The 26,146-nt window shown below is 38.3% G+C and overlaps 3 protein-coding genes across 17 annotated transcripts in view; 1 reads left to right on the top strand and 2 right to left on the bottom strand.

Annotated features, from left to right (window-relative positions):
• Positions 1 to 1,998: 1,998 nt before the first annotated feature.
• On the bottom strand, positions 1,999 to 15,884 carry LOC129371029 (C-type lectin domain family 4 member G-like). 2 transcript variants are annotated; one of them, XM_055047376.1, is made up of 7 exons: positions 15,825 to 15,884; positions 4,604 to 4,687; positions 3,622 to 3,738; positions 2,827 to 3,153; positions 2,577 to 2,740; positions 2,379 to 2,497; positions 1,999 to 2,303 (listed from the first exon to the last, which is right to left on the bottom strand). In XM_055047376.1, exons 2-7 carry the CDS (start codon positions 4,641 to 4,643, stop codon positions 2,177 to 2,179), a joined length of 894 nt encoding a protein of 297 aa, XP_054903351.1. In that variant the 5' UTR covers positions 4,644 to 4,687; positions 15,825 to 15,884; the 3' UTR covers positions 1,999 to 2,176. The 2 variants fall into 2 exon arrangements, with proteins under 2 accessions (XP_054903351.1, XP_054903350.1); XM_055047375.1 differs by lacking the exon at positions 15,825 to 15,884 and adding an exon at positions 5,411 to 5,516.
• nes (nestin) lies at positions 7,524 to 15,241 on the top strand. The gene is made up of 4 exons (XM_055047374.1): positions 7,524 to 8,492; positions 9,709 to 9,833; positions 10,886 to 10,959; positions 11,655 to 15,241. Exons 1-4 carry the CDS (start codon positions 7,662 to 7,664, stop codon positions 14,708 to 14,710), a joined length of 4,086 nt encoding a protein of 1,361 aa, XP_054903349.1. The 5' UTR covers positions 7,524 to 7,661; the 3' UTR covers positions 14,711 to 15,241.
• A 4,335-nt stretch (positions 15,885 to 20,219) lies between the features above and the next one.
• Positions 20,220 to 26,146, bottom strand: part of mef2d (myocyte enhancer factor 2d) — a 103,163-nt gene continuing 97,236 nt past the window's right edge. For all 14 annotated transcript variants that reach the window (XM_055047389.1, XM_055047394.1, XM_055047392.1 and 11 more), the window contains one exon: positions 20,220 to 25,125. In XM_055047389.1, the coding sequence (XP_054903364.1) occupies positions 24,711 to 25,125 (415 nt within the window). In that variant the 3' untranslated portion in view covers positions 20,220 to 24,710. The remainder of the gene's footprint in view (positions 25,126 to 26,146) is intronic.

Here is a 26,146-nt window from a genome sequence, read left to right as displayed (position 1 = left end):
GTAATTTTGTGATTTCATGAAATGACATTGAATTTCTTTAATTAGTAACTTGACATGATGAACAGAGACAAAGGAAAGTTATGCAATAATCGGCCCAGGGTTGGTTCATCGAACATGCAATAGAGACAAAAACACTTCAGCTTCTGTTCTTGCCATACCTCTTCTCTTACTGAGCAACGCAGGGACACCAAGACTAGTTTTTTTTAATAATAATAGTCACTTTTAAATCACTACAAGGCTGATGTTTATTTTTATAAAAACATAAATTATGCTTCTGCATAATAAGAAGCAAATATTTATTTTAATTGTGACACATTATTGTGTTATTTTGGCTAATACCTATACAATGGTCTGAGTGAAAGGTTAAAAGGAACAGAATACAAACGAGCTTCAATCTTCTGCTTGCAATACATAAAAGAAAAGAAAAAAAAATCCTATTCCCAGGTGTCTGTTATTACTTATAAAATGGGATAACAGATCTTGAGCCATCTAATAAAATGTTCTGTGATTTTAACACGAGCTTCTAGAAAGCTGTGAGAGGGGGACGTAGCTGGGGTTTGGTCGTATGATGGAATAACCATTAATTAAAGGAAATAGTACGTAGATGGTGAAAATATTATTACATGTTGTGAATCAAGTTACATGCAACATATCAACAGCAGTTAACCACGATGAGCTCAGTGTAAAGTGGAAGGTTCCTATTTATGGACTAGAAGATTCTCTCCTGGATTAAACGGCTGAAAGCTCCCTGCTCAGGCAGGACGGGGACATAAGACTGGAAAATACAACAAAATGAAGAAAAAATCATAGTTTGAGCTTTTTAATTATTATTGAAGCTTCATTACCTAATTCAGCGTGGTGATGAGAAAACAGGTCACAGCAGTAAAACATTATCAATTATAGAAGTAAAAACACTTGTTGATGAATTAAAATCTTCTTGCCAGAGAAAATATTTGGCACAACACAAAGTTTTTGTCTTTTAGCAACCACACTTTTGGCTTAATTCTTAATTGTATCGTAAATAGGAAAATAACTTTCTTATAAGCAGAATTACTCTTAAGCTATGTCAGAAACTAAAGCAGCACCCTCAAGTGGCTGAAGAACAATCATTGCAGAATAATACTAAAAATGGTTCTTTCTACTTTGAAACACATAAAAGATTTTTAAAAACTTGTACATAAAAAAATAGTTCACTGTTATGAATGATTTTTTATTTTATTTTATGCAAAGCATGAATAAAAACAGAATATCACAATTTGTAAATTCTTGTCTACATGTTCTATTGAACTCATTTTATCCATTTGGATATGAAATATTTTGTCTTAGCAGTAAATTCAGTTAGCCTGAAAATAATCTGCAAATATTTGTATTCTGCTGTTATTTATGTTTTACACAATGTCACAAATTCAATGTATTTGGATTATAGATGTCAAAGCACCAAGAAATGATATTTCAAAATAATTAATTATGTACAGCATTTTATTATATTATCAGGTCTCTGTTGCTGGAAAATGAGAACAATGACATAAACATGAAAGGAGCCTTAATTTACAGTGGCAGTTTATTTACAGGTGAGACTTTAGATCAACTCTTTCACAAAACATGTGATGTTTTTTTAAATAAGAAATATTTTTTGCTGTATAAATTTCACTTTTAGCTCATTCACTGCTCCTGGTTGTTTTGAAGATCATTTCAGCAAATACAGATTGTACAGGAGAAAAACCATGAATACAGATGTCAGGTATAAAAGCAAGAGCTGAATAGAGGAAGACAAAAACAAGTCCAAGTTTTTAGATAACTGAGTTTGATGAGTGTTTTTCTTTCAGTGGGTTTTACTTTCAGCATTATTTTATATAGTTTAACAGACACAGAGGTTAAAACCATTTTTCTTGTAAAATTTCTAGATAAATTAACAAAAAAAAGATAGGCACATAAAATATGTACCAACATCCTGAACAAGAGACTTATAAATCTTATAAAAATGTACATGTTAAAAAAAATTACAAAAAAACTGGTTATGTGGGTAAACAGATGTGAACAAACATAAACTTTTACTGGCTATGACAGATGAAAACAGCAAAATAAAAGTCTAGTCCTAATCAGTTTCCTGTATTTATATTAAAATAGTCCCTGATGTCCTTTGGAGATTTAAATATTATCTATTTAATGTGACCTATTAAACAGATAAAGCCTTCTTTTCACAGATCCAGGCATTCTTGTCCTCACAATTCACTGACTGCCATTCTTTGTCTTGGAGGCAAGTTACACACTGACCGTCGACTGCAGATTGATTTACCCAGGACCTGACAAAAAACATCAGTTAAACATGATCTTACTGATATTACCAGTCATTGCATAAGATAGTATGTGTCTCTTACTGGTCAGCTAGTTCAGTTCCATCGGTCCATTTCCATTTGGTTCCTTCAGCTTTCAGGCCAATCCAGTATCCATTAATTTCTTTTTCTTTTCCAGCAGGACTGATTGTTTTGACATAATTCTATAATCAACATGAGAAAAAAGGGAAACATTTAAAAACTTCAAAAACATAACAGTTTCAGTTCATTCATCACATTTACCTTTTCCTCTTGCCTATTTACAACAACAAGATGGGAAACTTTTCCTTTACAGTCTTGCTGTGCTCCTTCCCAGGTTCTCTGAGTAGCTCTTGGTTCATTATTATATGCATAGCAACTGGAGCTGGAGAATATCCAGCCATTTTGACAAGGTTCACACTTCCACCCTTAAACAAGAGATCAACAAATATATATTTAACTGAAATTGTCATTACAAAGTTTTGTTTTTAGATAATAAACGAGCTGATCTTACCCTTTTCTTTACGGCAGTATTGATCAATGCTCCACTGAGCTCGACTGACATTGAGCTCATTCTGAGTTTTCATGATGTTGTCTAGTTGTTCCTTTAGGGTTCTCGTTTCTCCCTCCAGTTTCTGGGTTTGGTTCATCAGGTTCTGGTTTTTCTCCTTGAGCTCCTGGGTTTTCTTCTTGAGCTCCTGGTTTTCTGTCGTCAGATTGTGGATCTTGCTGTCTGAGACATTTTTGACTTCTGTCAGGTTATTGATCTGGTCTGTTAAGTCTTTGATTTTTGCTTCACTTTCTTTCAGCTCATTTAGCTCATTTTGCTGATACCATACAACTGGAAAAAGAACAAAATATGATTCTAAACTAGTAGAAATTTTACTGATAACTTTATCTTTTTAATCATTTTAGTAGATGCCAAATTTACTGTATTTTCAGTTCTTCTCATACCTAATGTAGGCCTTCTTATTGCTTTAAACATGTGAAAGTCATAGAATTGCTTAAAAAGATTCACAATCCTGAATTTCACAGGCCTGTAACTTCCATTCCCAACCTGACACTAAACCAGTGATTAAATATTAAATGCAATGTCTAACATAATATATTTTTCTAAGTCAGGTAACTTTTAGTGTGTTGAGAAGAGCTTCCAATAATGTAAACCTAACTGTATATTTTGCCAAGTATGACAGTTAAATTAGAAACACCTCAACTTTTCACAAACTTTTTTTTACATTTTTTGACTCTATAAATATTATTAGAATCTCTGATATGTATTCAGTATCTTCCTCTTTAAAACAGTACTTACGATAAACAGTGACTCCTATGATTCCCAACAACAATATAGTACAAAATGTCCCCAAACAACAAGCCAACTTCAGATAGTAACGGCGTCTTCTTTCTGCTTCCTTCTCTGATAAAAGTCCTGTTGAAGCAAAGCAAATATTATTAATTCCTAGTTCAGCAGTGAACAAAAAATTTATATATTTTTTCCCTTTATTCTGAATGATTTGAGATGAAAACAGCATTGAGATTGACTGACTATCTATAGTCTGAACCCATTTATCCATGCAGGGATGAAGATTGGCCAGTGCAATTGACAGGTAATAATAATAATAAAAAAAAAACATTGCACATACATACACACATACTTTGGAGCAACACTGTGTGAAAGGATTTATTGCTGAATAAAATTGTTTATCTTCACCAAGCAGCAGTAATTAAATAGAGAATAAAATATCTCAAATTTACTGCCAAGAAACTTTCAACATGAGAAAAGTAGCTGCAGATTTTAAAGAGCATAGTCAGATTAAATTAATTTCAAGAGAACAATTGTACAAGAGGTTCACATATATTAGTGAAAAAGAATCCAAAACACGACAAGAAGTGAAAAAACTGTTCAAATAAAAGCAGAAATTTTATTTCAAAAAAGAAAAATGTTCATATAAATGGAAGATTGTAAAGACTTTTTGAGCTTTGGAGCAGTGATGCTTTTAAGGCCAATTAACTGCTAAAATAAAGGGTTTGTTGTATCTCTCCTTTGTGCACCAACAAAGCTTCAGTCTGTCACAACTTTCCAGTTGAGTAACAGTTTCTTGCATGGGACACATTGTCTAACAGTGACAGTATTTCAGTCAAAGTGTTTCTGTCTCCAACCATGGCTCTGTTACATCCTTACTCTGCAGGATCCTGATATGGACATGAAAAACATGTGCGCATAGACAAATCTGTCACTTTCAGACACCAGCAAACAAGGACTGGAGTTTGAAAATAATTCATTTATAACTTACCTTTTGAGTCAGAAGACTCCTGAGGTGTTTCGTTTTGCATCTTTATTTCATCGTAAATAGTTTCCTCCTTCTTTGGACCTGCAACTATTGAAATGAAAATAATTTCAATATTACCAAGAAATGAGAGGCTGACTCTAATTCAAGAGGCAAGAGAAGTCCAGTTTTCTTAGGATTTAGAAGAGAAGATTCCCATGTCCTGAATGACTGACTTTATACCAGAGTTTCTCCTATCAGTATTATTCTGCATATTTCATATTCAGTTATCTAAATTAATTCAGACAACTATTAATTTATTGCCCAAAAAGGAATTTTTGAATCATGACTAAAATCCTAAGATAATACTTGTTGCTGTCATGGACGGATCATCAGATAGAAACATATGGAAACCAATATCTTATCTACAGTCTATATGAAGGGAAAACAGAGTTTTTGAGTTACTGGAGTAATTAGAAAAGATTAACAGGATAACTGTGATAGAGGATTCTTTACATTTTGAAGTCATTTTTATTAGTTAATTTTAAACATATCCAATCACCTCTGACTCTCTGTGAAATGTTTTAACAATCATTGGCTTTAAAAAAGTGAACCACTGATGGACTCCAAACATCCTTAACTGTGTTGTTTCCATGTTAGTAATTGAAGAGACATATTCTTTTCAACTAATACTTTACATCTTAAAATAAGGTATCTGGAACGTCTATCAATATTTCAACTAAGAATTACCAAATAAAAAAAACGGACAAAATAAGCCAATAATAATAAGTTGCTCTGTTTTCTTCTCTAATGTGTGAATAAAATATAACTTACTTTTTGATTGAGGTTGTTTCTTATTCTTGAAGACAACTGAAGCATATTGGATGTCTTCATCTGCCATTTCTTGTCTTACTTTTGTCTCGTCTTAATTCTCAATTTAGAGGATCTGTCTTCTAAACTGAGAAACCACTGATTTTAAGCAAGAGAGCATTATGCAAAAGAAGTGGCTATTTCGTCTGAGGCAAGTCTGTCACACACGGCTATTGCCAAACCCCTTCTGCTTTTCGCTGAAATACATATGCATGAATTAGATTCTAAAATACACTGAATATTATGTATATGTAGTGAAAGTGTTGGGTCTTATGAACAAAGTCAGTCCTAGGCATCCCTTAACCGTCCTGTTGTGTTGGAAGTATTTTTTTGCATGGATCTTAATAGGTGCACTCTGTATACAAACTGAAAATGTATTCATTTTATACATTTGCAGCCCCCCTGCAAAAAATCCCCCCAAAAAACTGTTGGCACATTACATACATACTGTTCAGGTCAATTTGACCTGGCAGTAAAGTAAAAGGGTAAAAAAGATAAAAAAATGTCCAATTCTATATCTTTCCGTCCAGCTATGAACCATATTTCACCACACACACACACATGCACACTTGCAGACTTGCACACACACAAGCCCACTTTGTCACTATTCTCTTTACTTCACTAGGAAACTGCGAGAAAGCAGGTGTTCATACAACTTTTGACAGGAACCTTTTCTGTTTCCGTGGGCAAACTCCACCCACCATGAGAGCTTTTGTAAGACAGATGTGCTACAGTTTCTCTATGAAAACAAAAGCAGAAATGCATAAATATAGTTTTTGAAGTGAAATTTATATTTTCAGTCTTTCAGCACTTTGTTTTGTGAGTTTGGTGTGGTTCAGTATATGAAGTCAGATTCATGCATTTGTTTCATTACAGCTCAATGATTTCTATGGTTTGTCTTTAAGATAAATTACACATTGATCATCATCTGCAAGCTGTTGCATCCAGGAGCTGAGAGAAAACTTTGATAAAATAGATCTATGATGTTATTTTCCACAAATGGAAGATATTACGCAAAGTCAACTTTGAGCTTGACATTATGTTCTGTCATTCCTAAATCAAAAATATACCTGAAGTGTTGCTTTGATTCATCCGTCCATGTCTGTGAAACCGCTGAATATATTGGAGTCCATCAGTGCTTCACTTTTTTAAAGCCAATGATTGTTAAAACATTCCACAGAGAGTCAGAGGTGCTTGGATATGTTTAAAATTAACTAATAAAAATGACTTCAAATAGGCATGCAATATATTGTTTCATGTGAGAGTGCCTTAATGTCTGCTCCTGCATCGCATATTTACTCAAGCCGAGCTCCAGACCCGTCAAGCACCACTTTCCCATGTCTCCCTCAAACTGGTGGCAGCAACAATAAGCAAACACATGGTGGAAGAACTATAAATGGAGAGTAAGTATAAGCATTGCTGTAACAATGTACTGAAGGAGGAATGTCAGAAAGGACAGGAGGCCCTTAAAGAGACAGAAACCAATTTCAAGGTGTATAAATAAGGCTATTTTGCAAATTCAAATTTCCTTTCAGTAGTTTTTGATATGATTAACATTTTCATCCCAACTGAAGGTAACATTACCTGATTTCTATGGTACCACCCTTTAAGAAACAGTCATCTCCACACCGGTCCCCATTTTGTCAAACCTTAAACAAATTGAGTCAAGCTTTTTTATTTTATTTTTATTTAAGACACACTCAACATTTAGCTCTTAATTTATCAGTGACAGACGGTAAGACATGAATACCAAGCACTACAATGAGTAGCTCTGGGCATCATCATGCATATCACAACAAAGCACTGAGTTAGGAAGGAGTTAATATTGTAAATTACATTATGGAGTCTGTCTGCCCTTTCCTATCTAAGCCTCTCTTCTTATTACAATCCTCCACCCATCTCCCATATCCTGCTTCATTCCCTCTCTCCATCTGTATCCTTCCTCTCTCTTCACAGCCTCCAGTCCCCTCCCACTCTTTTTACTCCTCCCCTGGTGTCCATGCGCCCGGCCCCTTCAGTAAGCCCAGTATGAAAGAGACATCTTTATTTGCTGGCAGTCACTCCACCAGACCTCACGGGAGGCTCCCTCACAAACAAGGAAACCCCACACGCTGACTCAGGCTTGGAACGACGAGACAGAGCTGACTGCCAAATCATTATCCCTTTACTTCTGAGAGAAACCTCAGTTTCCAAAATATTTTTTTTCTAAACTAACATGGAGCTCCACAGAGTGCATAACATCTTTCATCCAAACCACCTTGGTGAGGAGAAGCAACAGATGCTGAACCTGAACCGACGCCTTGAAACCTACCTCAGTCGGGTCAAATGTCTAGAGGAGGAAAATGAAATGCTTGCAAATGAGATCAAAGTTTGGAGGCACAACAATCAGGGGACCCTGACACGCAGGAGGGGCTTAGAGGAAGAGCTGAGACAGGCAAGATTGGAAGTGGATGCCGCCTGGAGGGAGAGGGTCCTCACAGAGGTCGAAGTTCAGAAACTGACTGAGGAAATACAAGTCCTAGAGATGCAGAGACAAATGGAAGCAGAGGCCAAAATGCTGGCCAATACAAAGATGGAGCAAAGCAGGAAGGAGCTGGAAGATGAGCAGAGAGCACAGATCTGGCTCAAGGAGAAGGTCAATCAGTTGGAACATGAAATGAAATTCCTAATTCAAACCCATGAAGAAGATGTGGCCCACCTGGAGGCCACTCTGTCCCGATCCAGAGCCGAAATGCTTCCAAACCAAATACACAGGAGCAAACAGGCGCCAGACCTCCTCAAGATGGGGCATGAGTTTTCCCAGAGGGCGACCAGAGCTTGGCAGGAGGCCTCAGAGTCCTACCAGGGCCAGTTAGCTCAGCTGGAGGAGTCGCTTGATCAGGCCAGGAGTCGTTTGAGTCAAGTTTGCCTGGAGAAACGTGAGAATCAGCTGAAACTTCAGACCTTGGAGAAGGAGTTTGCCTCAGCTCAGGATGTCAGGCTACATCTGGAGAAGACTGTGGCCCAGCGCAGGGAGGAACACTGTGAGGAGATCCAGCAGCTCGGGGTGAGTAGTCTGCTCTAGTTTGGATGTAAAATTGTCAAATTATATCTTGGATATCAATTTATTTCAAACCAAAGAAAACTAAATTTGGCATCCACAGTTAGGATTGTTTAGTTATTAACCAATGGAATCGTTACCACTGCTTGAAAAAGACATTTACAGAGCATAGACACAAAAACACAGAAGTACTGATCCTGGGATAATTTTTATGAGAAGGAAAAAAAGTATTTCAGGATATACTAGTTAAATGTTGATCAAATTTAACTTATTTATAAGATTCAATAAAATGTACTTAGATTTTCTCACATCTGTGACTTGATTTAAAAATGATCACAACAAAGAATTTGATAATTTTATCACTCTTACGATGAAATTAATATGACTAGTCATACAGCCTTAATACGTAGTGTTGATCCTAGATATTTAGATACATTGATTATTGATTGAGGAAAGAATGAGTGCTTCTTTGAGTTTTTGCATTCAGCAAATTGTTGAACTGGGTTGCTTCTATCTAGCCGGATGTACAATGAGTCATTCCTGGCTGAGAAAATAAAGTGCCAAACCACAGCCTTCTTAATTAGCAGCCTGTGACATGAAGTCACAGAAGACAAAGTTTAGACATGTCTGCTGTTGCGTGTTAATGTCTTCTGACTTGACAAAGTCTGAAGAGAATTGCTTACTAATTAAACACTTGTTAGTGATACAAATATTAATCTAAAACATTTTTAATGCATACATTTCATGCAAAGGTTTAATTTAGCTCTACTAAACAATTTACTTTGTTTTCAAATTCTTACTCTTAGCAAATTAACTCAGTGTGCTCCTTTTGCATTTTAGAAGAGTGAAAAGATTTAGTTTCGAAGCAACTGGGATCCTCGTGTTTATGGATTGTTGTTGGGATTTGCTCTGAGTTACTTATGAGGTCTCAGCACACAAAGATGAGGTTTTTCTAGGTTTGCTTCCCTCTGTGCTCCAGAATGACTATCATCAAATGTCAACTCACATTAGTGTCTGACTTCCCAGGAAAAACAGACCAGCTTATTAATCTTCACAATGATTTCACCTGCATAGATATAGGTCGTAGTTATATGTAAGTTATAAGATCATTTAAGTGTTTATTATCGTTTAGCAAGAGTTGAGCAAAGAGTAAAAATAGAAGAACAAAGATGTTATCATGTTTAACTGCTTCCCTTTCCTGTTTGACTCCCTGTTTTGGCAGAAACACTTAGAGGAGCTAGAGGTGGAAAAAGTGGAGTTGGGCCAGCAGATAGACCACCTCCTTCAGGAGAACCACAGCCTGATGCAGATGAAGATGTCTCTGGGTCTGGAAGTTGCAACATACAGGTATGCAGCACTAAAAGTAGAGGACTCTGGTGACCTTAAAACTAAAAGCCTCTGCAAGTTGAGTGCATTGGGTGTTTACATAAAGCATGACATGAAGCAGTAAAATACATCAAATTTTATGACTTTAGTTTACACTATTAGTTAAACACATCTAGGCTGCTGCTCAGAATAAATCAATAACCATCCATCTCTATGAGCACAGACAAACAAAAAGCTGTCTGAGGCGAGGGTGGCCGTCTGAACCAAAGGTTGTTTCATTGTTACTGAAGCCTCTGCTGCTTTGAACAGAGTAATGTGTCCTTTATGAATCAGAGCCTCCTCAGTCATTCTCCCCCTCCTCGAAGTATTGACCCTCACCCTCTTCTTGAGAGATGCGGCCGATCTATGAGCTTTGGGAGTCTAGAGTATCAGCACAGAGGAGGCAGAGGAGAGGTCATTACTGAAGGACAAACCTCTCTACCATTTATTGCTTTTGGATCTGTTGTTATCTCAAGCTGCAGGTTAGCAGTGATGCTCAACATTTTGATCAAATTAGATCAATGCAGCTAATTTTGAGGGTATGTGTTGGAATCCACATATGTGTAAATGGAAACATGGGTATTAGTGCTGCATGAGCTGTTAGCAATATCAGCTGTCAGTTGTGTGCTCCCAAGTGCCCCTTCTTTTGTATGCGTGTGTGTGTGTGTGTGTGTGTGTGTGTGTGGGGGGGTGTGGGGGTGTGGTGTGTGTGTGTGTGTGTGTGTGTGTGGGGGTGTGTGTGTGTGTGTGTGTGGGGTGTGTGTGTGTGTGTGTGTGTGTGTGTGTGTGAGATAGGAATTGATGGCAGAGTCTTGTGCAGATGGCTCCTTAGTGGCGGGGCCTTTCCTCATTACCATAACAACGGACCTCAGTGTGGAGCTCCTGCTGGAAAGCAGCTAAAGTCTCTTTGCACTTTTCCTCTTCCCACCCACTGTTCAGTGTGTAGCATTATGCTGCCTTTCACTCTTTTAATGCATAAACATTGTGTTATTTGTTTATGACTGTAATATTTTCTCATGCTGTTACCTCCACAGAGCTTTGCTGGATGGTGAGGGTCATGGAAGAGATGCAGTTTTGTTGAATAAGCCAAGAAGCATTTCAAGTAGAGGTAATTAATGAAAACATTAAGTGTACATAAGGAACATGAAGTCATTTTGCTGCTGCAGTAACCTCACTGCAGCAGACAAAATAAAAACGAGAAGAAGACTACTTCCTGTTTTTAGAGATAATTTCTTTTAGTCTAAGCAGAAGCTCATACTTTTCGTTCATCCATTCATGATGAACAAGATTCCCACTGTCCCTAACTCCCATCCATCGAAACCACAGCCAAGGGAACTGGCTTGGCAGAATCAGCAGGGAAAGAAGACCCTGTTGAGCATGACACAGTTTGTAATCTCATTAGTTGCACAGGAGCTTTGGAATGGAGGGGTTTGGTGAAAGGGGCTGATGTAGGCACTTTGGGCTCTGTAACACAAGCCGACCAGACCCCAATGGTTATTGAGTAATATAGGTTCCCTTCCCGTAGCCTGGACATCAATGAAAGGAAATGACGATCAATATCTCCCCATTAGTGTCCAGACCCACATGAGAATATGCATTTTAATAATGGTTTGGTGAGGCAGACTGTATCTAACTCATTCGATGGTGTTCTGTGTTGGCATTAGATGTCATATCATATTTGACAGAATTTTCTAATTAATTAGCTATGTTTAATTTAATTTTTTTTTCTAAAACCATTTGAACAAGCCATTTTTATCCCAGCAGCTTGGCTCATTGTTTATTCATGACTCCTCTCCACCACAGATGCAGTTCTGAGTCCCCATGGGGTTAAAAAGAATTACCCAATCCAGCTGTCTGCTAGCCTCAAGACCACTTACCCCTCATCCGACCAAGGCAGAACAGGGTCCATAATAACTGCAACACAATTCTTGAGCAGAAGACCCGCAGCTTTAAGAGAAGCCCCAAAGACTTCAAGCAAACCTGCAGAAACAGCTGCAGTAAAGTCTGTAATTCTGGAAAGTCCCTATCCAAAAATAGTTCAGAATGGAGCAGCTGAACATTTTAGGCCAGAGGAGGTTCATGAAGAAGTCACCTATGCTGAACCTTTATCACCTCCTAAAGAGAAAGAAGCATCCAACAGAATGTCTGAGGATGAAGATAAAACAGTGATAGAAAGAGTCTTTGAGTCAGTTGTCAGCCATACAGCAGTGTTAGGTCTCAGCAGGGAGGAACGTTTAAATGAGAAAGCTGCCAATCAGCAGTTCTCAGCACTCAGCCCTATATCATGTGATGTCAGAATTACAGAACTACCATGTAATTTCTCAGATGAACAATTGAAGGATCTGGCCTTTGAAGGGGAAACTGAGGAAGAAAATATAGAACACCTAAGGGCTCAAGCTGATGGGTCGACAAAGGTAGAGTATGTTCAAGATGAGACTTCAGATTCAGAAACTGAAGCGATGCTTGAACCGACCTTTGAATCCAGACCAAGAAGTCCTGAATCTGAATGTGAGCCCCTCAATGTTTTTAACAGAAATGATGAAAGCATTTCAAATGTTGATGCAGTTGTTATGAGACAAGAAAGTATCAGTGCCACTGTGGAAGTTAATGAAAGGGATGATGAGGACAAGTTGTATCCTGATGGGGAAGAGATGGATACATGGGACAGTGTAATAGAGAGAAAGGTCAGAGAAAGGATAGATGATGGTGTAGAAAATGAAGGGAACAAGCAACATGCTGAGCCAGAAGAGGACATATCAACAAAAGATCCAGAGGAGAAGAGAAAGGTTGGTCAAGAAGGAAACATGGACTCTGCACTGCCCCAGGCAGATGAAGGACACCATGCTTTATGGGAGCTGGAGCATGTTCCACCTCCTGATAAAGAAGAGGGAGGGGATGAAGAGGACTCACAGAATATCTCTATGTCATGGAGGACAGAGCTGGAGAGTGACAGCTATGCTCAGGATAACACTCTTGCTGACATTCGTCCCCTGATCCGATACAAAAGCGATGACACTGACGGCAACACTCAAGCATCGCACATTGAAGAAAGTGAGTCCAGTGAAGGTGAGCAGGAAAAGAAACCCGGAGAGGCAGGAAGTGGAACATGGACTGATGGCAAGCCAAAGACATTTGGAACCATGGAAGATCTGTGTGAGGAAGTGGAAGAGGAGACAGTGGATGATGATTATAATATGGGATACACTCATGTTGAAGATAGGGATCCTGATCAGGGTAAAAAAGTAAGTGCGTTTGATATACTTTTGAAAGATGATGAAAAAGTTGAAGAAATGATGATGAGTGGTGTTGAGGGACATTCAGAAGAGGAAACAGAAGAACTTACTGGAGCCACTGTACACACTAATATAGACTATGATGAGGAACTGGAGACAGACAGACTAGTGGAACAAGAGTTAGAAAATTTGTCAACAGACAGCTACAGTGCTCATTTTGGACATGAGAAGGTCAGAGAAGATATCTTAGGAATGAAGGAACAAGAAACTAAAGGCAACACATCTATTGGTGAGAGTGAAAACTATGAGTCTGCTTTGACCACTGCAGTTATAAACAAGAGTTTAGAAAGGCATTTTTTAAGTGATTCATCTCCTGAGATACAGTTGGAAAGCACTGTGACTGAGGAGGAAGTGCGAGAACAAAACGAGACAGAAAAAACACCAGGAGGTTCCTCCAGTGAGATTGTCAAATCTGAATTTGAACCAGCTACTACAATTACAAGAGATGCTTCAGAGATGCAACTGTTCAGTGATCCATCTGTTGAAATACCTTCAACAAACATTCAGCTTGTGAATGAGCAAAAAGGAACTGAAAAGTTAATAGAGGACACAGAATCCTCTGAGCCTGAAATGAGTGTAAACTATCAACAACTATCTTCCACTACAGTTGAAGATGTGGCTTTAGAGAGACAACTTTTTAGTGAATCATATGCTGAGATAAATTCAACAAACAAGCTGACTGAGGAGGACTTCCATCCTATTGATCAAGAAGCTGTAGATAACCCAGAGACAAGAGAGGATGACGATGAGCACAATCTGGTGTCTCATGTGGATGGAACTGAAAATCACTCTGAATTGAAAGATTTCCTCAGCAGGTCGGATATGGAAGACAGCAACATGATAAAAGCTTCAAGCTCTGTGTTACCGGTAACAGCGGATTCAAATCCTCCACAAGATGTTGATATTCCCAATGAGAACACTGGGGTGCTTCCTAAGGAAAGATCAAATGTATCCCAAGAACATCCCACTGACGATGCTGAGGACTTTCACAAGTTTCTTGAGAATGGAGAAACAATTGAGTGGGAAAACCCTGAAAACACAACAGAGGAATCTGAAATGAGTGACCAGATCAAACATGTTATAAAGAATGATAACCTACATGAAATATCAGATGAAATAATCATGGATCAGGAAGATCCGGTTGAAGTTTCCCTTGACAGTGCCCTGAATGTAAACGATATTTTTAAAGTAAAGGATGTAAAAGACAGCAGACTCCATAGTCACTTCACCTCTGATGTAAAGAATGATTTCTGGGTGTCCTCTTTGGAGACTGGTGCCACTTACACACCAAACGATACCTGTAATGAATCTGCTGAGCAAACCAATCATAATCAAGGATTTGCTGACAAGAGGGATTTGGGGAACTTGGAGAACCCAAAGGTAATTAATGGGAACTCCACGGTGGATATTGACCTGTCTGGCCCAGATCCAACAAAAGAACAGGAACAGGCGAATGCCGAAGTAAAGAAGATGTTTTGTAAAAATGTAGTTGAGGGTGAGATGGTCCATTCTGAGGAATCAGATGTTGAGGCCGAATCTTGGTCATCTGGAGAGGAAACAGCTTAAAGAAGTGAATGTTATAGTCAAATCAACTCACAGATCCAAAAACAAATTGTCAAGGGGTATATTGTGGTTTTATTTGATGCATCTGAAACCCAAAGTTGCCTTTTTGCATTTCTTAGAGAATAAACATCCAGAGTGCCCACTCTTATTTCCCTAATTTGAATACAGTTGTCTAACATTTTCTTTCATTCAGATGTCTAAATTGTTCTACCCTCGTAGTATGCATGTTGAAAAGATTATAAGTGTTTGCATGTGAGAAGAGCATGAAAATAGAGCAGAGTATCATTTGAAAGTCAAAACATTTATTGATCAGCGCTTATTCTGATTTTGCTGTTTAATAGAAATCAATAAGACCAGCAGGCTAGAATTCCTTGTGGAGCTGCCATTGCATTGTGACAACAATTTCAAATTCATTAGCTTGCAAATGAGTTGTCTTTGCATGTGTTCCTCATGTAGAAATATTGAGCGATTGGTTTTCCTTCTACATGTAATAGTTTATTAAAGCTGTGGTAATCTCAAAGTAGAAAATAAAATGTAGACTCATAATGCTTTGTTTCTTGTGTTATTTGTCTGCATGGAGCATCCAAGCTTTTAAATCATTGTTTCAATCAGATTTCATCAAATGTTGCAGTTCTAACTGATACAGCTTTTGGCATAGTTATACTATTACTGGAATATGACAACTTTTTAAGTAAAGAATTACTGAAAAAGGTTTTAAAACTGAGAACTTTCTTGTTTAAGCAGCCTTTCATGGAATAACCTCCAAACACTAACAGTATAACTTTGATCTTCTTAAAGAAAAATCATTTTGTACAAATAAATACAAAACTCCAAGAGGTTGTCAATGATAACATTAACATTTGTATATTTTTAGAAATATAAAATGTATATTATAAAAAACTTGTTGAGTAATTATTGGGGCAGACTTCTACAACTTTGAACTTTGATCTTAGACTCAGACGAAAGTTGCATCGTTAACAGAAAGTCAAGAACCAAACTGTTCACATGCTTCCAGCAGCATCTATGTAGCCTCCCTTCTTAGTTTGCACTCTGGAAAGTTGTGAAATTGTGTTTTTCTGTGTGGTTTTGGACTTAGCAAATTGCCAAGTTCACTGACCTTACAGCAGGAGAGTCAACAAAGCTGCACCAGGGTCTTCCACAAGCATTCAGGCTTCCCAGGAGATGGCTGAGCAAAAAGAACTAAAGCGAGAACAATATGTGACCTCATCTTGTTCACGCCCCACCTCACTCCCTCACGTCCCCCACGTCTTTCATTTGTCAGTTTACTCAACAATGCTGGCTATTTTAGTAGAAGCTCGCCTCTTTGCCGACCAAATCTTCCTGGTAGGGGATTCAGTGAGGAAGGAAACCACAGATGGTTGTATTCATGCACAATGCTGAAGTGTTGGAATCTTGTTACGACAGCTTTCTGGCTTGCTGGGTGGTGTTGATCACTAATCAACATAGTTATCTAACCCCCAAAACACAAAAGAACAAAGCTATAATTTACTGAAATGTAAGCAGAAGGTCTTGTTAAATTCCAATGAGAATCAGAAACCTAACTTCTGCAGGAAAGAAAAATAATAACCAACTTGGCATCCTATTAACTTAGAGCCCACCGAGGGAGTAATTATTTTTTTTCAATATGGTAGTGTTTATTGTCTGGTTGAGGCATTACAACATTTGGCACGACGCTTAAATCTTCATGGGTGTTTGATTTCATGGCTACAGTAATCATATTTCTTGGCAACTTAACATAAAACTTTGTTTCCGAGTGTTTATCTGATCGTCAATAACACGTATTTGCCACATGCCAAGATTTCACTAACAAGCTCCCAAGTTACAGCGAAACCTGGCATAACTGCTAATTACGGATTATTGTGTTTGAGACATGTACACAATCAGGACACGTTGTGGGGGAATTTTACCCACATCTATGAACATCTAAAACAAGTTGTTTTATATATTATTGGTCTTTACATTTATTCCAGTCGTGTGGTATCAATTGATCCTATTGTATAACTTCTGGCCTGGTAATCATCTCCCCAGGCCTTTTGTCACAATATATCGACTCTGAAAGTATCTAAACAACTGAAATATAAAAGGTCAGCAAATAAAGAAAACATTTGGTCTCCAAGGCTAATCCATTAGTTTAACCATGACCAATGGATGTTGGTCTGTGGGGAACATTGGGGGAGGGTGTCCATCAAGAAAGACCTCAGCCTGTTTTATCTCATCCTTGTAGGGTGTGCTCTGAAGGCCATCTGCCATCCATCATCCATCCCCATTGATTTATTTCTGATGTTGAACACAGCCAGAGAGGTAAACTTTCCATCTTCATAGCTGGTCAGCGCTGAGAATTTAAGGGGAACATAGAGGAGAACATAAAACAGAATGAATAATAAATAAACATTAATCTCATAATAACTTTAGATTTTTATTACGAGAGGAGAAAATGTACAGGAAGGGAGAATGTGAAGGTGGCTTTGCAGTGTGTTCCTACACCTGGTTCTCACACACTGCCAGTATTGCAAATGTTTTTCTAAAGGGCTCCAATGGAACAATGCATTTAACAGTGTCTTCATTAATAAGCAGTAAATCTCAATCATGCACGTTGCAGCAACAAATTAAAGTGAATTTTGTTTACTTTTAATGTAGTAATCATATTATGTCAATGTAGAACAATTCACAAACTTTAACTAGGCCATTCTACTAAAACTAATTTCCTGTAAGGTATTGAATAATAGTATCAGTGGTTAAGCTTTATTCTAATATAGATGTTAAAACTTGAATGAAATAGCAAGAGCAAGATTTACAAAACAGGTGAAGAAGTCAACTAATGAATAGGCTCCCTGTATAAACTTTGATCGTTCATAATTAGGATGAATGATTAAGGTTGTAGGCCTTTAAAGAGACCACAGGCATGTCCAGAATCTTTTTCAGACTACTTCAAAAATCTACAGCTGCTCCAGTTGGGAGATGAAATTCACCCAGTTCGTCACACGGTGACCTCTGACCAGCTGACTGTGCAACACAGAATTTAACTCACAGAGGTCATCAGGACATTTTCTATCTGGCACTAAGGATGTTCCAATAACAGATTGATTTCAGTGCAGTGGGGAATCATTTCTGTACTTCTCTTGGGTCTTTTCTTCAGTCTCTAGTTTTGCTTACCCTTTTGATCAGTTGTGAACTGAAGTTTATGCATAGAGTGAGTAAAACCTGAGTTCTTTAGAAAAAGCAAGTTCTTTACCAGAAGAAAGCTTTTGTCTCCAAGATAACGATGAGTAAAAATAATAAAACCAAAAACATCCCGATTGATCATGTCTATTGATTGCTGCCATCGGTAAACTGTGAGGATTGAAGCATCTGACTTTAATTCAACACAATGAAGTTATCAGACACAGACTTGCATTAAAATAGAACAGGAGTTGCACTGCAGAGTGCAATCAGTTAATGACAACTGCAAGTTGTTTTTAGAAATCAGGGATGAGTGAGACTGTAGTAATGATCCACGGATTCTTCATGACGACACCTGTGACCTGAATATTTATGTCCACACTAAAGGTTGTTAGTGAGACTTAAAATCGCCCATGGAGAAAATGTTCATGTAAAATCTAAAGTTTCACATTCAATTATAGTTATGAATATTGAACTGATTTTACCGGCAATTGTCGGTCAGAGATTAGAGCCATGAATTGTATGTTGGTCAGAGATTAATTTAGTTTTTTTTTTTTTTTTTTTTTCTGGTGCTTATTTTTGGGCTCTTTCCCCAAGGTTTGGTTTCTCCGCATCGTCTCCACTATTAACTCTCGTGACAATTGTTGCGCTGGTAAGAGCATTTTCTGTAGTTTCATGGTTCTTAAACAAAACTTTATTCAGTATCATAGTCCTCAAAGGCAGCAGCAACAATAGCATATATTCCAGTACTGGCATCATGGATGCCGGAGTCTGAATTACCACCATTTTCTACATCTCCAGAGTTTCTCTTAATCCTGCACTTTATTATGTTATATCCTCCTAGATCATCTTCAGCAGCCCCATCATCAGCAGAAACACCAACAGCTTTGTTTTCCCCAGAGTCAACAGCAGGAGCAGTGCCATTTTCAGAGTTAGGATTATTATCAGCCTCTAGTTTGCACATTGCTTTGTCAAATCCTGCCGTTGCCAAATGTCTTATAGGTTAGTTCCTTGTTGCATTTCTCCCTCAGTAAATTGAACCCTAAATGTTCCTTCCAATATGAAGTTCCTAGCTTCTTGGTTGTGATTACCTCCAATACAACAGCAAGAAATGACAGAAGGAGCGACAAAAAAATTAACCAACATGAAACTTAAAACGCATGTTAGTTAATGCTTTACTATGTGCCGTTTCAATTTGTATGGCGATGTTTTTATGTTATGTTCAAATTTTAGAGATCAGCTAGGCCTGGTTCCTCTAGCGGTTGGTATCTGTGTGCGTCTGTCAGCAGATGCCCTCTCAGTAATTCAATCAGGGCCCAGAGAATCTAATTTGATGCAGACATGCCACGCCCAGATAGCAGGATAGTGCTGGGTAAGACATTCGGTCACATCCAACTCTCCTTTGCTTTGTCTCATAGAAACCACAGAGCATCACAAATTCTGCTATCCACACCCAGCAGCAGGAAATAGAGTCAGCTGTCCATCAGACAATGGCCAACTTGTCTCTGACTTTTGACTCAGCTGTGTGTGTGTGTGTGTGCGTGTGTGTGTGTGTGTGTTTTGCTATTAGTAGCCTGCTGAGTCACAAGAGTGTTTCTCTAAAACAAGAGTTGAACAACTGTTGGAAAACCACCTGATTACATCAGGATATAAACTGTTTGCACAACATTCTCCATCATGTATGCATGTCATTGTGAAACAACATGACAAACATGTCTTTAATTTAAACAGTTGAATGTGCTCAACTTTTTTCTTTGCTTCCACATCTGAAAGAAAACTTTGACAGCATATTTCATTCCAGCTTATAACACTTTATCATTTAATAGACTACTTGCTATTTTGTCACTATTAAAAGAAGAGTTGTTATGTGACAAATTCAAAGAATCAAATGTCTTAGTCATTTAAGGATTTTTTTCTCCTCTAAATTTAACCCAATCAGACTCGTTTTTAAAAAAGAAATTTTCAAAAAAATTTTTAGCTTGTAGAAAGCAAATAATATAAAAATTGATGTTTCAGAGACAAATTAGCGACCAACTACATTTAACCCAATAAAATCTGCAGGTTTTGTGTATAAGATTGAAAACTTAAGTCACCTTTAAGAAGTCAAAATGTCAGATAAAGTACCAGAACTGACATTTGAAACGTCACCATAACTGTCTTCTGAAACTACATTTAAATGGAAAAACTAACCAAAAACATTTATTTAAAATGATCAATTTGTAAAAGTGTCTGCGGTCACTTTGTGATCACCGACACCAATCACTTTAGTGCCATCTGGTGGTCAAATTGTGGAAATGTCTCCCAACTCTCAAAACAAATGACAAACTCAAACTGTAGGTCAACTTGTCTATTTAATATATAAAATACGGTAAAACATACGCAAAAAGGGGAGGAGGGTAAGCTGGGACCAATGGATACTTTGGTACAATAACAAACACTTTTTTTGTAAAAGCAGTATAGAATTTGTAATAACATATCAGTGCATACTTTATTTATGAAAATATACACAAACTGTATATCATTCTCCAAAAAAACAACAAAAAATATTTTTACAACAAAAAAGCCGACTAGCCAAACACAATATATTAGCTATAATTTACTTAAAACTTTTACTTCAATTTTTTTTTTCTTTTCATAAATGTCATCTTGTGTGAAGTGTGTTTGTGTCAATATTACACTTTGTTTCCTACAACATGATTAACTTTCTCTTGTTTTTAAAATGGCCATGCATTGACATCATCGTGTCTGGTCAGAAATAAATTAGACGTGTCACGCTGCCCCTCCTACAGCCCCCCCACCCCACCACCACCTCTGTGTGGACCGAAAAGTTCGTATTTTGAACTCAAAAGCTGCAGCATAGAAGCGGTTTGTCGCAGTCCACTCGCTTTTGTACTACTAATAATAAAAAAAATAAAATAAATCATCACCACGCTTGTGTTGTGTCAGGTCATAAAAATCGTGCAACATTAGTAACACCCTTTTTAAACAAACAAAATAAAAATAAACCCAAGAGAAAACAGAAATACATATTTATAAGATATTTTCATAGAATAAAATCAAATTTCAAAAATAAAACAAAATGTCTAACCTACACAAAGTAACTCAAGAGCTCCATATCATCATGACATCTACCAGCAGTGAACACTGTGGTAATGATGATAATAGTAATAATAATATCAATCTGTAGAGAACAAGAAAACAGACTGTCACCAGCACAAGTTAACACTGGAAAGTCAGTGAGACTTCTAGACATCATTATACAGAGGCGTGTATCGCTTTGTCAGGGGGAAGGGGAGGGAGAAAGAACCATTTATCAGCACGATTGTCTTTCTACGATAACAGCGACCCCTAGTGTTGGTCTATGGGTGTGTCACAAAGCTGCCTCTTTCTTACCTTTTGGAAAAAACCTGGTACTTTCAGACTTAAATTGCCTTTTTTTTTCTTTTTGTTCGAAGCTCTGGGCACAACAGTCTTAACAGTCAAAGTGTTCACACTCTGGGGATTTACTGCATGTTCACTCTGCCACGCAATCTGACAAGCATTATTGACACCGACACTTGTCAAACAGAGGATCAGCAGCTGCGAGAGAGTGACAGACAGAGATCAGAAAATGAGAACCGACTTCTGAACTGAGCAGAACGTGATGAGTCCGAGCCACTGAGCTGACCCCGAAAATGATTCAACTTCATCCCAGCTCCATGACCCCCTATCTGGATGAAGCAAACTAGAGGATGAGCGTGGGTGTGCAATGGACCATTGATGTATCTGTGTGTGTTTGTGCAATTTTGAGATTAAGCCTCCAGAGAGGACATGAACCCCAATTGGGTGAGTGAGTGACGGGGTGAGAGGGAGGTGACGAGGGCCTCGATGTGGTAAAGCCCAAAGTCGACAAGTCTGCGTAGGATTTGGGAGATAGTCATTAAAAGATCAGGAGCCGTTCTGAAATCTCCGGCTTAAAATCAAATGATACTCAAATTCTGCTCCCAGGGCTTTTCACAAGCAAATGGATGCTTTTTAGGAAAAATAAATATGCAAACTTCCACTTTTGACCATCACGGCTTTAAAAATCTACCCACTAAACCCGGATATCACCATTTGACATTTTTATAGAATACAAAAATGACCTCCTTCACATCCTTTTTACCTTCAAAGTGATATTTAAAAAAAACTCTCCAGAGTATAAAACTACAGCCAACCAGTGACAGGCGAAGGAGTGGTCCTCTAAATGCAGATACATGGCTTTTAGTAAGAGAGAAAGACAAAGCTCAAACTTAAATAAAGATCTAAGGGACTTCCTCAGCACACTTATCTTTTCAATCAGTATGCCTGCGCGCGTGTGTGTGTGTGTGTCTGTGTGTTTCTTGACGGTTGGGCGATAATTGCATAACCAACACAACATAATGACCACTTTTGTTCATAATCAACTGTAAAACATCCCAACTGATACAGAAAAAAACAAAAATGCTGAAATTGCAACTTTGATATGTATTCAGTAAAATTTTCAGTTGAATAAAAAGGATGAAATATTTATTTTAAATGTATACGTTCAGATGGCAATGTGTAGGAATGGGTCAGTTTCCATCGTATGATTTATCGTTGTTTGAAGAGGAGAGGTTTCAAACAACGCTTTCTGCAGCTTGAATTTATAAAGTTGTTGCTGATAGCTGCCAGTCAGCTGTGCACGGTAACTGATTTCACCTGAAATAAGATGAAAAAAAAGATTAAGTCAACTGCAGAGTGCATATTCAGACCTGGATAGGAAAGCAGAAGACTCCCATCGATCAGTCTGTAGAAGGTAGTGAGACTTTAAAGCAAATGTTTCACATATGGGTGGGATTTTGATTTCTAAATAAAATGAATTAAACCACATTTTCATCCATTTCTGTTAGAGAACAGACATTTTTGTCAAGCCACCAGTAAAAAGAGTTGTATCATTTCAGTTTTGCTCTTTTAACACATTTTTAAAGAGAGATGCAACTTTTCCCAGTAATGTTATTTTTTTTAAATTGATGTAATCTCCATTTTCTTAATTAATTGATTTTCAATAGAATACGATCACAAATTGGAAGCAATCTAAAAATCCTAGAAAAATAAACTAAGAACATCATTCAATCAAAATGTTCTAAACTAAAATGTATTATCTATGTCTGATCATACCCATGTATCAGCCTTGTGTGATCAATGTGTGCTCTTAGGTCAGGTGTGTGAAGGAGTCAGAGGTGGGAGTTAATGTAAAGTGCACTCCATCAGCGACAGAGTCCATTGCTCGCTCATAAACAGTCCGGGTCGCCACTGCTTTACTTTCTTCCTCTACAGCGCCCTCTCTCGGCTAAACCACATGTTACACTTTATATACACACATAAATAATTTTTTTAAAAAGACTGACCGATCCACTGAGAATCAACATTTGTATTTTTTTTTCTTTTAAATCTTACGTTAAGGGATATCCTGCCGAATATATAATATTTATATATATAGTTATATATAAATATACACAATCCCTGTCGTTTGCTGTAGTCTATAGCCTCAGATGCAACCGTCTGAAGGTCTTTAAATATATACTTGTAAATGACCTATTTATTTCAACCTTCATAACATCTAATCCCTGCCACACAAAAGCCACAAAGGTTACAGATTGCTTATATACACGATGCCACACATCCCTCCCCGACTTTAAACATCAGCTACCACAAAAATAATTTCAGCTGTGTGCATTGCAGTTGTGTTCAAGGATAAAACTCAGAGTGAACATTTGTCCAAATCACTTCCTAAAAAGAAAGAAACAACAATCAGTTGAGGTAACAAACCTGTATACACAAAATCCCACACACACACACGCACACACCAAACACATGTAACTTTCTCAGCATCTGTAGTCGACACGATGTTTGCCGAACGATGAGACTGTCCCTGAGCTGTTGCAGCTCATCCCTGATTAAAAAAAAGCAGTCTTTTACCTCGGCGACAAATAATGCTCCTCGTTTTATAGCTGGCCTGCATGGTTTTGATTCAGCAAAGCCCTGAAGGTCCACTTTCATGTTCAGGGCCAAGGCGCCAAATTGTTGACGAAGCTGCCAGCGTGGCCGGGGAGAGAAGCAAGTTTTTTTGTTTTTTTTTCTTTTTAGTGTCTTCAAATCCAAAACCGAAATAAATCTAAACTCTGGACAGTCATGCCCAAAGAAACAAGAATCTAAATAGACGGCAATGCAGCTGTGGATGGCCGGATGTGTAGAAAAGACATTTGTGGACGTTTTCAGTGGCACTTTCAGAACACAAATCTCTCATATTTGACCAACATCTGTGGAAAAACAGTGAGGATGCAAGAGTGGGTCCATTAATAAACCGAATGCGGGGCGTTCTGGGAAACCAAGTCCAGTTTGTTTGTCTGGTCTGCCAACAACTGTCAAGTTGTTCAAAAGTCCAATTTTATGCCTGATTGAAAATGTACTTGCTCACTTCTACTAAAAACGCAGCTGGATCAAGTCCAACATGGTAATTTGTTTGATGAGTAATCCCTGGATCGTTGGCTCAACCCAGTGGCGGGTTTTCACGTTTTGAGTTCGTCAAAGTACAAACATGAATGCACATCGCCATACAACTGAGCATCAGTGTTCATATGTGCAACATGGGTGTGTTGGCATGCTTGTGTTGTGCATGAGTGACTTTCCTGCATGAATAGTAAGTTACTGGGTCAATGATGGTTTTATTCTGTGAGGGTTTTCAGAGAGCGAAACTGGGGGGCGTCAAGAGCTGGTGGGGGGCATGTTCACAAGCCACAAGTACACATCTCCTCCTTCCATGTGTCCATCCTTCTGTTCTCCTTTATGTCACCCAGGTATCCAATCTCACTCTTTTGACGTTTGTCCCATCCTGTTCCTGAGGCTCAGCTGACGAGGGCCGCAGCAGGACCATGGTGGACTGCTGTGCTCCGGCTGCCACCTGGTGGTGGAAGTCTTGCCCCCCACCTCGACCCTGGGCACCATCGTCCCTGTCGCTACCCTCATAGGAGGAGCCGTTGCTGCTGAGGCTGTCGACAGGCGAGCGGCCTTGAGTGCCAGGGAAGGCGATGGACACCAGACCTTGTCCCTGGATCTGAGGCCCTGCGCCCACCGCTGGACCGCCGGTGGAACTGGGGGTGCTGCGGTCACGGTTTGGGGAGACGGGTTCTGATTTAATGTTGACATTGGGGTTTGTGTTGACTGTGAGTGCGGTGCTCTGAGGTACGGGGCCAACTGACCTGGAGGGAGAAACAAAAACAAGAGAAAGTGGAGATGCCTCAGTAAGTAACTATTAAGGTCAGGCTTTAAAACTGGAGTATGTACCTTTTATAACCCCCCACAAAAAAAAAAAAAAAAAAAAAAACATTTTTTTTTTTTTTACATACTTGTTAAAATTATTATTTTATGGCAGTATAAAACAGATAATCTGTGGGGAAATAATAATAATAAAAATATCAAAATCCTCTCCTTTCTCCCAGCACTAACTGCTTAATTACGCCAGTCAGTCAGAAACAACCAGTCAGTCAGGAGGAGGGTTTTAGGGCTCTCAGTCACTCTCATGCTCACCATTTTAGTTTTGCTAAGCTAAAGCTGACTCACCACAACATAGCCTACCACTAATGCTAATGCTAGTTAGCATAGCCATAGATGACAGCAAAAGGTTTTCCTGGAAAGGTGAGTTGTTTTCCCTCATTACCACATTGAGTAGTGCACAGGAGGATGACTGACAGCAATACGATTCTCCTCATGGCTCTAACTGGTTGTTTATGACCAGGAGTGGTGCATTTTTTTTCTTTTTTCACAGATTATCTGTAACATACCAAACTGTCACCACTTGGTGACAGTTTTAACAAATATGGAAAAAACATATTTTTGTAAAAGTTACATACTGGAGCTTTAACACTAAACAGAAACACAGAGTCCAGCCAACATCTTTAAAACTCCACAGAGTGAATGAATGGACATCAACGATCAGATAGACATACACCGAAGTGTGCAGCTAGCAAAAGCTGAGCATTTTGTCAAATACGAAACACCCCAGACACCCAAGCAAAGCTGTGAACCTGGCCATCGATACTTGGGCAAATCGCGGCACATGGAGAGACGTACAGGACACAGGAGACCAACATAAAAGCAGAGTCATTACACCATGCAGCATGATCATTCTTGCATATTGGATTTGCTGTCAGGTTCCACAGCTAAAGATGAGCATTGGTGCTGAATGCATTCATATTGTGTTCAATCAGCGCAGCAACAAAA

Source organism: Poeciliopsis prolifica, unplaced genomic scaffold (genome assembly GCF_027474105.1).
Source record: "Poeciliopsis prolifica strain line A6 unplaced genomic scaffold, Auburn_PproV2 SCAFFOLD025, whole genome shotgun sequence".
Taxonomy (NCBI): Eukaryota; Metazoa; Chordata; class Actinopteri; order Cyprinodontiformes; family Poeciliidae; genus Poeciliopsis; species Poeciliopsis prolifica.
This window is presented reverse-complemented; position numbering and strand designations above follow the sequence as displayed.

Bases quoted from the DNA above. Each gene is read 5' to 3' on its own strand.
- LOC129371029 (XM_055047375.1), bottom strand. From the start codon at position 5,477: ATGGCAGATGAAGACATCCAATATGCTTCAGTTGTCTTCAAGAATAAG. The intron at 2,741-2,826 runs GTAAGATCAGCT...CTCTTGTTTAAG, and splicing joins ATACTGCCGTAAAGAAAAGG to GGTGGAAGTGTGAACCTTGT. The intron at 2,304-2,378 runs GTAAGAGACACA...GTTTTTTGTCAG, and splicing joins GGAACTGAACTAGCTGACCA to GTCCTGGGTAAATCAATCTG.
- nes (XM_055047374.1), top strand. From the start codon at position 7,662: ATGGAGCTCCACAGAGTGCATAACATCTTTCATCCAAACCACCTTGGT. The intron at 8,493-9,708 runs GTGAGTAGTCTG...CTGTTTTGGCAG, and splicing joins AGGAGATCCAGCAGCTCGGG to AAACACTTAGAGGAGCTAGA. The intron at 10,960-11,654 runs GTAATTAATGAA...TCTCCACCACAG, and splicing joins AAGAAGCATTTCAAGTAGAG to ATGCAGTTCTGAGTCCCCAT.